General features: G+C 36.3%; 2 protein-coding genes across 40 annotated transcripts in view; one reads left to right on the forward strand and one right to left on the reverse strand.

The window, feature by feature from the left end:
- Positions 1-18667, forward strand: part of LOC127881542 (uncharacterized) — a 533182-nt gene that overhangs the window by 201859 nt on the left and 312656 nt on the right. The window lies entirely within an intron of this gene.
- Positions 1-18667, reverse strand: part of LOC127881551 (WD repeat-containing protein 37-like) — a 364483-nt gene that overhangs the window by 2384 nt on the left and 343432 nt on the right. Inside the window, exons 1-10 of one of the 3 annotated variants that reach the window (XM_052429535.1) lie at positions 18166-18416; positions 14386-14456; positions 10634-10744; positions 7617-7802; positions 6719-6900; positions 5279-5336; positions 4348-4524; positions 3284-3422; positions 1726-1860; positions 402-516 (exon numbers count right to left, since the gene is read on the reverse strand). The exons of the other annotated variants lie outside the window; for them this stretch is intronic. Of the exons in view, the coding sequence (XP_052285495.1) occupies positions 402-516; positions 1726-1860; positions 3284-3422; positions 4348-4524; positions 5279-5336; positions 6719-6900; positions 7617-7802; positions 10634-10744; positions 14386-14456; positions 18166-18293 (1302 nt within the window). The 5' untranslated portion in view covers positions 18294-18416. Of the gene's footprint in view, positions 1-401; positions 517-1725; positions 1861-3283; positions 3423-4347; positions 4525-5278; positions 5337-6718; positions 6901-7616; positions 7803-10633; positions 10745-14385; positions 14457-18165; positions 18417-18667 lie in introns of those variants that run through there. 3 annotated transcript variants of the gene reach the window in all.

Genomic DNA, 18667 nt, shown 5'->3' on the forward strand with positions numbered 1-18667 from the left:
GGTAGTTATTTGCTGCTATCCTATTTCTAAAGCCTCACTACCCAAAAACTTCAAATAAAGTACATGTTATCATTAATCACTCTAAATGGATATTCAACAAACCAAAATAGTAACAATAAACGTGCATCAAATTGGTAAAATAAATTATTGAGTAATTATACCTGATATCCTTGTTATACGCCTTTAAATATCTTAGCTGGGCGTGACTTTAAGATTAATATCTAAATGATCACATACATTTTGTTTCACATCACATTATAGTACTGATGATGATGATGACAACGACGACGATATGTGTGGTGTTGATGTTGGTGATGCTGTTGGTGATGATTATGATGACGATTATCATTTTACCACCAGTTACATGTAAGAATCAATTGTCTTTCCCAGTCACGTCTTACAGTTCTGCTGCTACGCGGTAGTCTTCCAATTCTGTTTCCATTGATGTCAAAAAGTCGTACGTGTCTGTTATCGTGTGGGATGGCTATCATGTTCTGTGACTGCGAAACACACAATCTGAAATGTTCCGACAAAACTCTGTACAGCTTTTACTTCAAATCTGTTGTTTTTTTTTATAAAATTATTTTATTACTGATTTTGTGTTTAACATTATCCATTCTGTTCTTAAGAGTAAAAGACATAAACTATTTATAGCCCGCCAAAATCAACAAGTTTCTTAAAAATAATTTGCAGGTCAATAGTGTGCATTTTTCAATGACTTTTACTGTATGTAACTTAAATGCACTGCCATCATTTTGACTGTAATTACTGTAAATTCATTAATGTTAAAATAAATATTAGAGAGAAAGCATCATTCTTTACAGTAATAAAGGTAGTAAACCCATTTACACAGATATGTAATGGTTTGTTGATTTTTTCACTTATTTATTTTTTTTAATTTTGCTGACATAGTTTCTTATGGATATCTTACTGATTAAAATACAAAACACCGCAATCATATGAGCCATATACTGGAATCAGTTTTGGTGATCATAAATCATGAATTGTCTGCACACAGGATGCCGTTTAATGCCTCTGGAGAAAATCAAGGAAGTCCTCTAGGTTCATACACAGCGCACAGTTAAGTATATATTCCATTCTCACCAAGCGCTTTTTTACATTAACTTAAAAGCATTTTTTATATTTTCTACAAAATCTCAGTGATAATTTGTGTTGTCAACTTTTTTCACATTATTAAGGGTTGTTTTCATTATATAAAGTAAACTTGTTGGACTAAGCATGCATATTCTGCTATTTACTATTCACTAAAATGCCAGACAATACTGAAGATTTGTTTTCAAAGTGGTATTTACGTATGGCCATTTTTCGGACATTTGATTTTGTGGTTTTGCAAGACTCTCAAAAAATCCACGAAAATTTGATTCTGAATTTTTTTTTTGTTTTCCAGTTATTGCGCAATTAAATCCATATACTGAAAAGTACCAAGTGGTCAATCAAGGCTCATTCTGAGAAAACTGACATATATCCATGTGCATAAAGTGTTATACCAAGCCTGTGTATACCACACAGGGTAATCTGTGACGACACTTTCCGGCTTAACTGGATTTTGCTAAGAAGATACTACCTTAAAACAAATCATACCAGAATAGCCAAAAGCGCCGTCCCTTATAAGCCTGTGCAGACTGTAAAGGCTACTCTAGAACGACACTTTATGCACATAAATTAAGACCAACTATCGTGGAAAGAGGCTCAATCGACGCTAACCTGTTCACAGATGAGTCAGTACGGATGGTTGCTATGGGTGACCGCATGTTCTTCAGATCCCAGACTTTCACTGTACGATCATCGCTGCCCGAAACCACCTTCTCATTACCAGCAAAGGCTGCCGTTGTAACTGGTCTAGAGTAACATACCAAATGGTATTGATACTGGTCTAGAACAACATACGAAATGGTGTTGATACTGGTCTAGAATAACATACGAAATGTTGTTGATACCGGTCTAGAATAACAAATCAAATGTTGCTGTTACTGTTCAAGAATAGCAAATCAAATGCTGTTGATCAATATTTATTCTAAAAATGTACAGTTCTCCGAAATACAGTTATTATAGCGAAAATTCATCAGTCCAAGGCCCATAACTTCGCCAGAAATGCATGAACCGGAACGAAACTCACACTTCATCTGTAATTCTACACACATACCAAAAATCAGCTCAATATCTGTCAGGGTTACATAAAAATCCTCCAAAAAATGGAATGCCGAACAGGCGGGCGGACAGTGCAACTGCTTTATGCCACCCGTACCAGGAGGTATACAAATGTATATATTTTTACAGGTATCATTATAGGATAATACGACCTATTAATTATCAGTCTATATTTAATCTTGTTTTCAAAGAGCGAGGCTCAAATATAGACTATCAAATATCAGCCTATACTTAGCCTTGTTTCATAGAGCAAGTCTCAAATATAGTCTATCAAATATCAGCCTATACTTAGCCTTGTTGTCATAGAGCGAGGCTCTAATATAGCCTATCAAATATCAGCCTATATTCAGCCTTGTATTCATTGAGCATCGCTCTAATATACCCTTTCAAATATTAGCCTATATAATAAAGCCTTTTTTCAAAGAGCCAAACTCTATTATAGCCTATCAAAAATCACCCTATATTTAGCAGTGTTTTCAAAAAGCCATGCTCTGATATATTAATGTGCTTGTTTATATGTTATTTTTTCCGCAACTTCTGATGCGACTACATGCTTACCCGTAATTCAGGTATTCAGGGAACGTTTTTGCCCTTTTTTGCCTAAACTGTGCACTAAAATGCCCGTTTTGAAAGTAATGCGCCATGCCCCTTTGCCCTCCTTGGAAAAGCACTAGATATAGCCTATCCAATATTCGCCTATATTTAGCAATGTTTTTACAGAGTGAGGCTCTAATATAGCCTATAAAATATAAGCCTATATTTAGCCTTGTTTTCATAAAGCGAGGCTAAAATATAGCCTATCAAATATCAAAATATCAGCCAATATTGAGTCTTGTTTTTATAGAGCCAGACTCAAATAAAGCCTATCAAATATCGAAATATCAGCCTATAATAATGCCTTGTTTCCATTGAGTAAGGCTAAAAGATAGGGTATCAAATATCAGCCTATATTTAGCCTTGTTTTCATAGAGCGAGGCTCAAATATAGCCTATCAAATATCAGCCTATATTAAGCCTTGTTTTCATAGAGAAAGGCTCAAATATAGCCTATCAAATATTAGCCTATATTTAGCCTTTTTTTTCATAGAGAAAGGCTCTGAAATAGCGGCCCCTACTGATTGTGGCCCTGGAACACTGTGACAGGCATGTTAGGGTCCCTGAAGTCCCACAGTCTAAAGGTCGTATCCTTGGATGAGGTCACCACGAGGTCTTGACTGGGATGAGCCCTTACGTCTGTCAGTTCCTGGTCGTGGCCTGTATGGAAGAGAACTCCACATAAATGCACATGAACAGAAAAAGGGCATGCATGGTCCTGATATTCAAAACCTATGATGACAAATCTTTTTATTAATCTATTTGTTTTCTTTAATTCATTTGTTTACTTCATAATATAGTTTTAAGGTTAATATATATATTTCAAATATTGTAGTTTTGTTTGAAAATACAAAAAAAACAAGAGCTATCACCATAGGATGACATATGCCCCCTATAAACGCTTTGACAGAAGTTATGGGCATTTTTCGAAACCTAAACTCAGATTTCGAAATCTAAACACGGACCAAAATTCAAGGTCAAGGTTACAGGGGTCAACATTTTTGTGCGTATGAAAAGGCCTAGTCCATATACACATGCATACCAAATATGAAGGTTATATCTCAAGGGACTTAGAAGTTATGAACATTTTTTGAAACCTAAACACAGTTTTCGAAATATAAAAGCGGACCCTAAGTTAAAGGTCAATGTCACAGAGGTCAAAATTTGTGTACGTATGGAAAAGATTTGTCCATATACACATGCGTACCAAATATGAAGGTTATATCTCAATGGGCATAGAAGTTATGAGTATTTTTCGAAACCTAAATGCAGATTTTGAAACCTAAACACAGACCCTTAGTTCAAGGTCAAGGTCACTGGGGTCAAAGTTTGTATGAGTATTGAAAGGCCTTCTCCATATACACATGCATACTAAATATGAAGGTTATATCTCAAGGGACATAGAAGTTATGAGCATTTTTCGAAACCTAAACGCACAGTGTGACGGAAGGACAGTTGGACGGACAGTCCGATCACTATATGCCCTCCTTCGGGGGCAAAAAAGAGAGTACATTTAAGTATAAAGCATCTGTAAATAAGTATCTTTAAAGACTTAGGAAACATAGTACGTCCAGTCTGAACTTACCTTTGAGAACAGTCAAGTTTGCCCCAGTTTCTGCGTCAAACAAGATGGCCGTTCTATCCCAGGATGCGGTTATCGCCTGACCACCAAAGTTCAACCAATCAGCTGCAATCACCACACTGTGATGTCCAATCAGCTCACGGAGTGGGGTCCGGAGAGTGGTGGGTTGATCTGGATTCTCTAAAAAAACAAACGTTCAACACACTTTAAAGAAAGAATAGTTGGATAGAACATAAAACTTAGGATAAACTGTTTAATTAACAGAATTATTTAACACTCAGAATCACAATTAATTATGATGTTATTAATTTTGCATTCAATAATGTTGAACACTTATAAGTGTTCACGACAACTAGATAATTATACAATTGCATCATTAATATTGACAAAATGTTATACCTGACTGTATACATATGTATAAAATCTCTTGCACTGGGCCTTCATGTATATCTCTGCAACACAGCACAAATGTACATCAAATCCCTGCTTCCCCTTGGCCTTAAAGCGTTTACAATTTCAGCTACTCTGCCCGCATTTGCAGGAGATCCCTACCTCTAGGCCCTCATGTACTGGTATACCAAATCTCGGCCACTGGTCTCTCATGTACACAAAATTTCAGCTCCTTAAGTGTTCCAAATTTCTGCAACTAAGCCCTAATGTATACCAAATCTTGGCCACTATTGCCTTAATAGTACCAAATCTTGTCCACTAGGTACTCCAATTGGACCTAGTTTACAACATATTATCCCTCCCATAGGGCCCTCATTTACACCCAATGCATGTCCAGAGGGTCCTTATTTACAACAAATAAATCCCTTCCACAGGAAACCTGAATTACACAAAATATATCCCATAGGGCCCTTGAATACACCAAATCCTTGCATCAGAGCCCTCAGACAAAACAATCTCTGTGACTTGGTCCTCAGGTACAAACCTTCGTTAGTTTCACACTGGTCTGACATATCAAGATCATCCTCGGATGACTGGGCCCGCTAAAAATATAAATGGCAGAGCAGTAATATTTTTACAAATTTTCTCATCTTAGTCCTGGGACTAGATAACTTGCAAATCTTCGAATTCCAGTATTGAAAGAATGAGTCCAAATATTAAACGATATTATTTTTGGAGAAATTTCAATGCATTTTTGGGACTCACACAATTGGAAACTTTGCATCCCCAGAGGTTTTTGTGAGTCCAGGACACAGGACTCGCAGGTAAAAAAATCACTCGCAGAGTTTTATTAAAACTCCAGAATTTTGTATAAAAGGAAACAACAGGAGCGTATTTTCCAATGGTGGCTGGTATTTGCAACTTTTTGTACTCAGACACATTTTATTGTAATTAAATAACCATGTATTTCATAATATATAAAATTGCCACTGGTCTTTAATTCTTAGTAAAAGTGACATTGACATGACTGGCAACAAAATGTTTTCCAAAGTGTGCATTTAGGCTACCTTCAAACATACATAACAAATTTCAGTGCAAAACCTCTGTAAAAAAAGAAAATATTGAGGTTTTTCTTGTATTCATTTTTTAATGAAAGTGACTTAGATTTCAATTTAAGCATGCAAGTTTCATCAAGAACATTATTGAACAAAAAACACCTATTTCCGGCTTTTCTATTTTTTAGTAACATTATCCTTCATCTTGACCCAATACGTCCCAAAACCAAATCCTCGTTAAGTCTCTGTGCAAGCTTCTCCTATCTAAAGTGAAATCGAGATTGGTCAATACCAACGAAGTTATTGACCAGGTACCACTGTTGACGCCACCTACCCCCAAGTCCGCCCCTCCACCCACCATAACACAATCTAACAACAAGGATATTCAACCTTGTTGAAAACCTGGGTTCTATTCACCGAACATATATAAGACTTAAATCTAAGCAGATTTAAAGATTATTCTTTAAAGTGTGATATTCTATAAACATTTGATTGTTAAGTCTAATTTTGCATGTTTCTCCTACAACAATATTATTCATGTTATTGAACAATTTGTCCAATGACATTACATTTTATTAGTAACCTGTAAATCTTCAAACTCTTGGGTCTAAGTCCATACTTAGAGGTCACCATGGCGTAGTGGATATGTAGTCCAACTGGCAACCAAGAAGTCCCAAGTTCGATCCCCACTGGGACAGTTCCTTCGATCTCACCCATAGACACCAAGCACTGGTTCTTCAATCTCCCCCATAGACACCATGTACTGTTTCTCCCATCTCCACAATAAACACCAAGTACTGGTTCTAGTCCCAGGAAATTAACTCCGTGTCAATAAACCTAAGGATTACAATGCAATGGAGCAAAAAAATGGGTTTAAAACTAAGTCTATACTGAAATTGCCTAAAAAAAATCACTGAGCTACCACTCACTAAGGCATCCATTGAAGAAATCGAGACCTGGGGTGACCAGATATGTGCCGTGCCCTCGCCTGAAGTTGTCACGACGCGGTCCATGACTGGATTGAACCGGATCGCATTTACCGAGCCTGCATGACCCAGATACTGTAGCAGGCACAGTCCGGTTTCCACATTCCAGATCCGGGCAGAGTGATCTACAGTGAAGAAATACAAAAGCGGATTGGAGGAATGGTAAAATGAAGTTCAAGTACAAATGATTTAAAGGCCTCGTTATATGGGATATTTGGGTTAAATGCATGTTCTGATTGGGGAATGGTATTTTGTTCTGATATCTAGCCCATTATGGTGTGTTTTCCTTACTTTATGTTGTTTTTTTATAATCTAGCCCATTATGTGTTTTTCTTTCTTAAATCAAGTCGATTATGTGTTTTACTTTATACTAGCCCATTATGTGATTTTCTCAAATCTAGCCCATTGTGATTTTCTAAAATCTAGCCCATTATGTGGTTGTCTAAAATCTAGCCCTTTATGTGTTTTTCCAAAATCAAGCACATATGCGTTTTTTTTTCTTAATCTAGCTCATTATTTGTTATTTTTAAAGTTTGCCCATTGTAAGTTTTTCTAAAATCTTGCCCTTCATGTGTTTTTCTAAAATCTAGCCCAGTATGTGTTTTTCTAAAATCTTGCCCATTATGTGTTTTTCTTAAATCTAGCCAATTATGCATGTTTTTCCCTAAAATTCTAGCCCATTATGCAATTTTTCTAAAATCTAGCCCATTATGTGTTTTCTTTTAATCTAACTCATTATGTGTTTTTCCTTAAGTTTGCCCAAAATTTGTTTTTCTACAATCTTGCCCTTTGTGTTTTTCTAAAATTTAGCCCATTCGAAAACACATTTTAAGTCCCTTACCAGCAGATGCGGTCCCAATAATCTGGGGATTCAGTTTGGATGTGTTCACTTCCCACACCCCGTCTTTGTGGCCGTGGAAGCTCTTTACAACTGTGTACGCAGGGGCCGCCTGGCGGAAACTGGAAACCAGTCGACTCGTCGAGGCGATGTAAGACTTCTTGATCTTCTGGGATATGTGACTTGCAGCTGGGTTACACACAACCAAATGTTAGCAACTATCCTTGTGTTGGGTATTTTCAAGGATGCACAATTTTTTCATTAATCTAAATAAGAAAACAAGAATAACAGTGAAACTGATGGATGCTCCCCGATGATGCGCTTTGTCAATCTATGTGTTAATAACCACCTAAACAAATCTATTATTAACCTCGGTGACCTTGACCTTGACTCCAGTGACCTCAAACCTCATCAAAAGGTAGAAGTCCATGCAAGGTACCACATGCCAAATATGAAAGCGATTGGTTAAGTATTGAATGCGCTGTGAGAAACGGTAGCAAAAGTGTGAAGGAAAAAAGTCTATTATTAGCCTCTCTGACCTTGACCACAGTGACCTCAAACCTCATCAAAAGGTAGAAGTCCATGCAAGGTACCACATACCAAATATGAAAGCGATTGGTAAAGTATTGAAGGCGCTTTGAGAAACGGTAGAAAAAGTGTGACGGAAGGAAGTCTATTATTAGCCTCGCCGACTCGGTGACGGTGACCTTGACCCCAGTGAACCCAAACCTCATCAAAAGGTAGAGGTCCATGCAAGGTACCTACATGCCAAATATGAAAGTGATTGGTAAAGTATTGAAGGCGCTATGAGAAACGGTAGCAAAAGTGTGACGGAAGGAAGTCTATTATTAGCCTCGGTGACCTTGACCCCAGTGATCTCAATCCTCATCAAAAGATAGAGGTCCATGCAAGGTACCTACATGCCAAATATGAAAGCGATTGGTAAAGTATTGGAGGCGCTATGAGAATCGGTAGCAAAAGTGTGACGGAAGGAAGTAAAGAAGTAATTAAGGGAGGACAAACTGGCAACTATATGACCCGCCGAAATTTTATTTCGGGGAGCATAATAAATAAGGCAAATAGATATGAAACCCATGTATATTTTTATAAGCAAGTATGTTTTAATTAGATTTGTATTAACAAACTCCATTAAGTCTTAACATATTTGTTATCTGCTGCAAAACAAAAATGGCAATTTTAGTTGTTGACAATGAGTATCTTTTTTTTCTTAATTCGGGAACCAGGAAAGAGGTGTTACCATGAAACCGTGAAGATTATTGAAGATTTTCACTGTTATTTGTCAATATTTAAAAAAAGAATTTTCCATTTTAAATCACTGATATTTTCATATAAACAACACAACCATAAGTACGCTCACTTTTAGAATACATTTTATTATTTTGATACAGTCCTTGACTGTTGTGTACAACATGAGTCTACTAAAGGAACTTACACTCTTATAAAACCCATTGCACATATAAACCTCTGATCAGGAGCTCACACTTATAATACTCATTGCACATATAAACCCTCTAATCAGGAGCTCACACTTATAAAACCCAATGCACATATAAACCCTCTGATCAGAGCCTCACACTTATAAAACCCATTGCACATATAAACCCTCTGATCAGGAGCTCACACTTGTAAACCCATTGCACATATAAACCCTCTGATCAGGAGCTCACACTTATAAAACCCATTGCACATAGCAACCTCTGATCAGGAGCTCACACTTATAAAACCCATTGCACATATGAAACCTATGATCAGGAGCTCACACTTATAAAACCCATTGCGCATATAAACCCTCTGATCAGGAGCTCACATTTGTAAACCCATTGCACATATAAACCCTCTGATCAGGAGCTCACACTTATAAAACCCATTGCACATATAAACCTCTGATCAGGAGCTCACACTTATAAAACCCATTGCACATATGAAACCTATGATCAGGAGCTCACACTTATAAAACCCATTGCACATATAAACCCTCTGATCAGGAGCTCACACTTATTAAACCCATTGCACATATAAACCCTCTGATCAGGAGCTCACACTTATAAAACCCATCGCACATATAAACCCTCTGATCAGGAGCTCACACTTATAAAACCCATTGCACATATAAACCCTCTGATCAGGAGCTCACACTTATAAAACCCATTGCACATATAAACCCACTGATCAGGAGCTCACACTTATAAAACCCATTGCACATATAAACCCTCTGATCAGGAGCTCACACTTATAAAACCCATTGCACATATAAACCCTCTGATCAGGAGCTCACACTTATAATACCCATTGCACATATAAACCCTCTGATCAGGAGCTCACACTTATAAAACCCATTGCACATATAAACCCTCTGATCAGGAGCTTACACTTATAAAACCCATTGCACATATAAACCCTCTGATCAGGAGCTCTGGACTTGAAATAAAACTAGAGCCTTGCTCTGGGAAAATGGAGCTTGTGGAAAAAAATGTCTGCAAAGGCTAATCAGGTACAATTCTTTGCACTTTGAAAAAATGTTTTTTGTTTTAAGGAAATCCCTTCTTAAAGAGAGTCCTATGCTGACTGCATCGGCTAATCTGAGATGACACTTTACGCACATGCATTAAGCCCAATTTTCAGAGAGCTGATCTCATAAACATATCAATATATGAAAAAGTGATATCAGCCTGAGTTTTCTAAAACCAGACTTGACCATTTTAAAAACATCTATGCCAAGACCCCTACCATAAAATATTGATGTAAAACCCTGTTAACCCTTAACCACTTACATACGCACTTTGACCCATTTTTATTCCCTTAGAAAATGAAATTTAATTCAAGACTTTTCTTAATACATTTAAATTTTTAAGGGCATCATTTCCAACCCTGAGATACTGATTAGCAGCAAACAGCATTTAAACTAAACTGACTGCGAGATACTTTTTTTGTGCTGTTTGCATAAAGCAATTTTCACTTTGCATCTGATCGGGAAAGGCTTAATCTAAGGCACTGCTTACATCGTTTAGCCTTTGTGGCCCCATCCACGGTTTCCAGGGGCTCATTGATGGACTTGTCCACCGCCATGTAGGCATCCAGTCTCTCTTGAAGGGTCTCCACCTTGTCCTGCACTGTTGGGTAAAAAGTAACACAGTCATGAATATCTACAAATTAACTTGCTGTCGAAGTGGATTATTTTATGCTTTCCGGTGGTTTGAAGAGAAATATCAGCGAATTAAAACTGATAATTCACTGTTTCAAACAGTGTAAAAGTGAAAAATACCTTTTATTTATTCATCAAAAACTGACGTCATTATTGCAGCGAAATTCTCAAGATAAAACTCTTTAACAATGTAAATAATCGGTGAAAAAAAGGCATAAAATAAAAAGATTTTGTTTAAGTCGGAGGAATATCGATTAGTAAATTTATCACTAGGAATTATAGAACAAAATATATTTTATTTTAATATTTTCTATGATCGCTCATGAATTAAAATTGATATTCCACAGAATCCAACAAATATCCTCTATTTCATCAGGAAGCTGGGTCATGTGAGCAGACAATCCAATCTGAATCCCGGTGTTCATGTGAAAACGCAAAAAGTTGTATTTTTTCAATATAAACCACAGCAGCGCAAGTTTATTTTAAATTTATCATTAAAACACCAATACCTTCATAACACATCAGGCAATACAATGAGAGCATATCGCAGAAGTGACAAATACCCCCCTCCTCCTCTCCCAACACCACATTAATTAATATGTATCAAGATGAAAGAATTAAAAATTGGTCCCTGGGTCTGGCCAGTTTTTACTTCCGGGCATAATTGGAACTAAATTAGTAGAAAAGCAACAATGCTGTGCTACTTAAACAATATCAAATGTTTGGGTTATTAGGTTTCAGAGGAAAAGAATGTTGAAACCCCAATATACACTCACAATCAACGAATATTGTGAAAAATATTTTGAAAAATAAAGTTCATACATACGAAATCAGTGTTCCTTATAGCAATAGCCAAACTTTTCAACGCAATGTGGTCTGGTAACATAGATTTAACATGAGAACCGCAGAGCTCCAGATAAGGATTTGTGAAATTAGTAACGGTACTGCCACTGACAGAAAGACAAGGAGTAACGCTGAAAATCAATTAGTACGTGTACTACCATATAAAAAAATACAGGTAGTACTGTACTACCCGTGTTCTTGAATATTGAAGGGTGTATAACTGCCTTTACAGAAACATTCGCAGCAATTATAGTAAATATACTTAGCTTCTTAAACAGTTACTTTATTAGGTTTTCCATTCAAAATTATGATGCAAATACAACTACACATTAAAACTCATGACTAAATACTAGTTCTTCATTTAAATAATTTTTCTTGACAAGAAAACACAAGCAAACTAGTTAGCTAAGTTAATGAACACTAATGTCACTGTCTCATCCCAAAAGAATAATTGCTTTAGCAGTTAACTGTCAAAGCCACATTTTTAGCCACCGATGCAATCAAATTGTTTAATATCGGGGCGAGAATGTCTTTTTCCTGGGTTTACAGATTGAATGTCAGGATGGTAAGACGACCGTATGTAGCCATTGTAGGACAACAAAGTGTGTTTTATTAACCGCTTTCGGTGTAGCCGGCCCTCCTTGCGCGCAGACATATTTTTTGACGGGTTTGAAAAGTAACCAACAATCACGCGACAGAATAGACAATAATACCGAACCCAGTCTACAACTTTTCGGTAATTTAAATAAACGAAAAGGCGCCGTTAGGTAAGAGACCAACAAATAACGCCGCGCTGACGTGGACGTATCGGTACGGCTAGATTTTTTTTGTAAATGCGTAAAAGGGATATTCAAGTCGTAATTGTACGTCCAGTTTATAAAAATAAATGCGTAAACCTTCATGAAAAAGCCGTATGTACGGCTGTACGTCCCTTATCTGGAGCTCTGAGCACCGCCTTGCGGGTGCAGACCGCTCATCTATTTTTCTTTTCAAAGGTGAAGGGACCTATCTCAATTTCAATCACAAAGGATGGAGGGGTGGAGTGGAGAGGGGTGTATAGTGTGGGGGTGTGGTCATCTATTACATTATCTTCAAAACATGCAAACAAAATGCAACAAAAATGATTTTTTTATTTTTTTTTTTGGGGGGGGGGGGGTGTTCGGTGGGATGGTTGGACGGTATTTCAAAAATAAAATAATACAAAAAAATATTTGTGTTTTTTAACCATGTTTAAAAAAAATATTTGTGCTTTTCAACCATGTTTTAAAAAATCTTTTTTTGGGGGGGGGGGTGGAGGGGGTATAGTGTTAGGGTGTGGTGGTCATTTATAAGATGATCTTTAAGGGGAAAAAATGGGGGGGGGTATTCGGGGCGGGGGTGATGAGCGTGGGGATGGTTTGGGTGGAGTCTGTTGTGGTTTGTCAGGTAAGAGTTGTTTTGTCAACGTATCAATCAAATCTAATCATACATACAGAAGTAATGGCAATTTAAGCAAAATTTAATAAATAAACATCAATGTCATTCAAAGGTCAAGGTAAAATTCAACTTGTCAGGTACAGTACCCTCATGATAGCATGAAAGTATTTGAAGTTTAAAAGCAATAGCCTTGATACTTTAGAAGTAAAGTGGATCCAAACACAAAATTTAACCATATATTCAAAGTCAAAAAAGGGCCGTAATTCCGAAAAAATGACAACCAGAGTTATGCAATTTGTCCTTTACTGTCCCCTTATGATAGTTTGCGAGTGATGAAAGCAATATCTATGATACTTTAGGGGTAAAATGGACCAAAACATAAAACTTTAAAAAAAAATCAAGTATAAAGGGCCCATAATTCCATCAAAATGCAAGTCAGAGTTACATAACTTTGCCTGCACAGTCCCCTTATGATGGTTAGTAAGTGTTGCAAGAATGAAAGCAATAGCTTTGATACTTTAGGAATAAAGAGGACCTAAATACAAAACTTAACCAAATTTTCTATTTTCTAAGTATAAAAAGGGCACATAATTCTGTCATAATGCACGCCAGAGTTATCTTACTTTGCCTGCCCCGTCCCCTCATGATAGTAAGTTAGTGTAACAAGTTTGAATGCAATAGCATTGATACTTTATGAGAAAAGTCGACCTTAACGCAAAACTTAACCGGACGCCGACGCCAAGGTGATGACAATTGTTCATAATTTGTTTTCAAAAAATAGATGAGCTAACAAGATACAAAATGCTCGTATACAAGCATTGTGTATCTTATTAAATGTATGTTATGATACCACATCTAGCGTTGACATTTTTGCTATTGCTATAGGGAACACTGATTTTGTATTGGTTAACTTTATGTAACGAAACATTTTACCAAATATTCATTGATTTTGAGTGTTAATTGGGCTTTAAGGTATTTTGTTACATACTACTATAAATGTATAAACTACATGTATTTGACCCCCTGGGTGAGGCCAGTTTTGACTCCTGTATCATAATGTGTTGAAATAAAAATATGTAGATGGACAATATACAGTTTTATATTAGAAATATAACACTTTGGAATATTGTAGTTTCAAGAATGTTTACTATTTATCTAATAAGTATATAGCAAAAATAATAGTATTGCAGAAATTCTAATTTCAAAAAGGGGCATTTCTTAAGAAATGTTTAACTTACAATGATACAAAACTCTTTCATGCACACTTTCAAATCATAATGAACAATCCATGCAAGTTTGAATGTGATTTGAGTCTACCACCCTTTACTTTTGTTTTACTTCGAAACTTACAATGAAGGTTTTCTGTGTACAGCGTCTCAAACTCTTTTTCAATCTGGCCAAACAGGTGGTGCAGTTTTGATCTGAAAAAGAATTTGATTTCTTAATCCTGAAAATATAATATTATGATTTAGAGCTGAAAATATTATCAGCTCGCGTCAATACAAAACTAAAATCTGATTTAAATTAAAAATCTGAATGCTTTAAATCTATACATAGTATCTGATTGGTTAGATCTGAAAATATAATTTGATTTGTTAGTTCTGAACAAAGAACTGATTGATTCGATCTGAACATAGTATCTCATTGGTTAGATCTGAACATAGTATCTGATTTGTTAGATCTGAACAAGGAATCTGATTGGTTAGATCTGAACATAGTATCTGATTGGTAAAATCTGAACATACAATCTGATTGGTTAGATCTGAACATAGAATCTGATTTGTTAGATCTGAACAAAGTATATGATTGGTTAGATCTAAACATGAATCTGATTTGTTAGAACCGAACAAGGAATCTGATTTGTTAGAACCAAATAAAGGATCTGATTAGTAAGATCTCAACATAGAATCTGACTGGTTAGATCTGAACAAGGAATCCAATTGGTAAGATCTGAACAGTGAATCTGATTGTTAAGATCTGAACATAGAATCTCATTGGTTAGATCTTATTGGTAAGATCTGAACATAGAATATTTTTAGTTACATCTGAAAATTCAATCTGATTTGTTAGATCTGAAAATTCAATCTGATTGGTTAGATATGAATATTGAATCTGATTGGTTAGATCTGAACATAGAATCTGACTGGTTAGATCTTAACATAGAATCTGACTGGTTAGATCTGAACATTTCAAAGAAACGCAATAAATATCTTAAATCTGAAAATAAAATATGTTTGAATAGTTTGTATAAATGTTTGTGAGGGTTCAATGCACTTCACAGTTACATTTGGGCCGTGCTCTGTTAAAGGGGGTTTAATGCATGTGTGCAAGGTGTCGTCCCAAATAAGCCGAAGCAGTCCTCATAGGCTAATCAGGGACGACACTTTCCACCTAAACTGGACTTTTGCTTAGAAGAGATTTTCAATAAACAAAAAATATCATTCTGAACAGGCTAATCTGGAATGACACTTTACACACATGCATTAAACCCTCTGTTCACAGAGCACAGCCCATTTATAATTGTAGAGTAAAGAAAATGCAGGTAAAAGTTTTAGTTTTATGTTTAAAATATTATGTTAATATGAAAGTAGATATATGAATTTCAATTTCTTGGCCAATAAAGTATACATGTAATTGTTATATGTTATCCTGTATAATAATAAATATATTCAATTTTATATTACATTTATTCTATAATAAATTTATTTGCAAATTCAAATGAACCTGTCAACCCTTGAACAAATGTAAACATCCATCTGCACACCAACTTTTGTTTTGATGTGGAGAACGAGTCAGAACTTTCATTTTAGGGGAAAATATCTTCAAATCTGAGAAAGGGGAAAAATGTCCAAGGGAACCTTGAACTATATTAAAAATTGCATCATTTTTCTTAAATTCTACTAAGGAGAGGTTCTCTGGTGGAAAGAGCCATTAATAAGGTCCCTACTTAGCCATGAAAAACAATCACTTCTATACAATTATAAAAAAGTCAGGAATGATACCACAAAAATTAATAAAAAATATTAACGATTATTTAAGAAACACTTTAAAAATGTGTGTTTCTTCATATGTTATATTATTTGACCATTTGAACAACCTAACTTCAACAACTAGAGCTTTGTCATAGACTTGACAAATACCCCCACATGCCGCATTGAGTTTCAATTTAGGATTTATTACCATGGAACTCGAGATGTTAACTGACTGACGCACGGGTTAAATTTTCGTTGCGTCAAAATGACGCATGGCAGAAAAAAGGGTTGCGTCAAGAACGATTCAATTTTAATTTGCTCGCGTCAAAACGCAGGATTCTGCGTCTATTGAAATCCCTGTTGACACATACTATTTTGCATGCCGTCTTCACAAAAAACAGCGGACACCATGCTCAATTTTTAAAACGCACTAAGTGACCCCTTAACATAGTTTTTCACCCAGAAAGGCCCATGTTCTAACTTGGCCTTAAGATCATCTCCATTACACTTCTAACCAAGTTTGGTGAAGATCGGAGGTAAACTACTTGAATTAGAGAGCGGACACCATGCTGAATGTTAAAAAACGCACTAAGTGACCCCGTGGCCTAGTTTTAGGCCAGGAATGGCCCATGTTCAAATTTGTTTTGTTTTTTTTTCTCTTTTTTTTATTCAATATCATACATACAATGTAAACATGTATATGATCATACAGCATAGTGATTGTACAAAGCAATAAAGTTCAGACATGTTATACAAGATATGCTAATATAGTAGTTATTTTTTTAGAGAGAAAAGAAAAGAACAACAGAGGAATAGTTATGAAAAATGATGAGTTGTATAAAGGCGGAAGAAAGCATACTGGGCTTGTGTGTTTTTTTGTTTATTCACAATGGTCTTGTCAGATTGGAAAAAAAATAATAAAAAAAATAAACAAAAATGTTCAAATTTGTCCTAGAGAACATTTAGATAAAACTTGTGACCAAGTTTGGTGAGGATTGGATGAAAACTACTTGAATTAGAGAGTGGACAACATGGTAAGGTTTAAAACGCACTAAGATACCCCGTGACCTAGTTTGTGACCCGGCATGACCCATATTCAAAGTTGACTTAGACATCATCTAGATACAACTTCTGACCAAGTTTGGTGAAGATCGGATGAAAACTACTTGAATTAGAGAGCGGACAACATGCTGAATGTTTAAAACGCACTAAGTGATCCCGTGACCTAGTGTTTGACCCGGCAAGGCCCATGTTCGAACTTAGCGTAGACATCATGTAGATACAACTCCTGACCAAGTTTAGTGAAGATCGGATGAAAACTACTTGAATTAGAGAGGGGACACTTAATACGGACCGACAGACAGACCGACCGACAGACAGACAAGTTCACTCCTATATACCGCCCTAATCTTCGTTTGTGGGGGTATAAAAACTGTTAAACATCCAGGTGTAATATCCCTTGATTATTAAAATAAAAAGCATCAACAAGTGATATCCCTTAAACAACAAACTTTATCATTTAAGTAATACAGCCTTTTTTTGCCCTATTGGGAAAAGTGCCAGTACCAGACAAAGTGGGAAAAAAGCACAAACAAGAGATGTGTTTGTCAGAAACACAATGCCCCCTTCTGCGCCGCTTTGAAGCCATATATTTGACCTTTGACCTTGAAGGATGAACTTGACCTTGACCTTTCATCACTCAAAATTTGTGCAGCTCCGTGAGATACACATGCATGCCAAACATCAAGTTGCTATCTGAAGCGACATAGAAGTTATGAGCATTTTTCAAAACCTAAATGCGAAACCTATATGCAAAGTGTGACGGAAAGACAGATCGACGGACTAGTATATGCCCTCTTTCGGGGGGCATAAAAACCTCCAATTGGGAAAATTCACTTTGTGAAGTCTTCATATTGGGAAATTAATATCCCTTGAACATAAACTTGACAACTTGAGTTACATCCCATGAATAATTTTTTTATAGCACATAGAAATGTATCTTGAACGATAAAAATTCCCTGTTGAACTGTGCAGTGAGTTGCCCTCATAGAGTAACATCTCTTAAATAACAAACTCAATAACTTGAGTGACATCCCTTGAACAAAAATCTACAGCATCACATACAGTAGAAGTGTCCCTCAAACAACAAAATTCCCACCTGAACGGTGCAGGGAGTTGCCCCTCGGTGTCCGAATCATACCGCGACGTAATCATTCCAGCGCTGTTCTGTCGCTGCGTTTGCAACAGGCCTTTGCTCTTAGCCTTCTGAATGTTATCTAAAGGCATATCAGCTGTGAGTTTTCCGTTCTACAGAAGTTGTCTACGAACACTATCAATTGTTCATGGATCCAGTATGTGACCCAAGGTCGACTCTACGGATCTGTTGTGGACTTCATCGTTTTGTAATAGAGAACAGTCACCTGCAGAATTTTTGTAAACCAGGGATCATAATGTTAGTGATTGCTATGTTTTCTGCTCTTATCATATTATCAGTCTCCATAGAACAGGGTCGTGATTTTGGACCTCAAAGGGAGTAAAATGCCCTACCCCCTTACAAGGCTCAACTAAAATCTTCGATTTATATATTTCCAGCAAAGTTTACAACAATTTTTGAAATCTTATTTCGATATTGAAAGGGAGAAAATCAGCTAAAAAGAGGA

Source organism: Dreissena polymorpha, chromosome 5 (assembly GCF_020536995.1).
Source record: "Dreissena polymorpha isolate Duluth1 chromosome 5, UMN_Dpol_1.0, whole genome shotgun sequence".
Classification (NCBI taxonomy): domain Eukaryota; kingdom Metazoa; phylum Mollusca; class Bivalvia; order Myida; family Dreissenidae; genus Dreissena; species Dreissena polymorpha.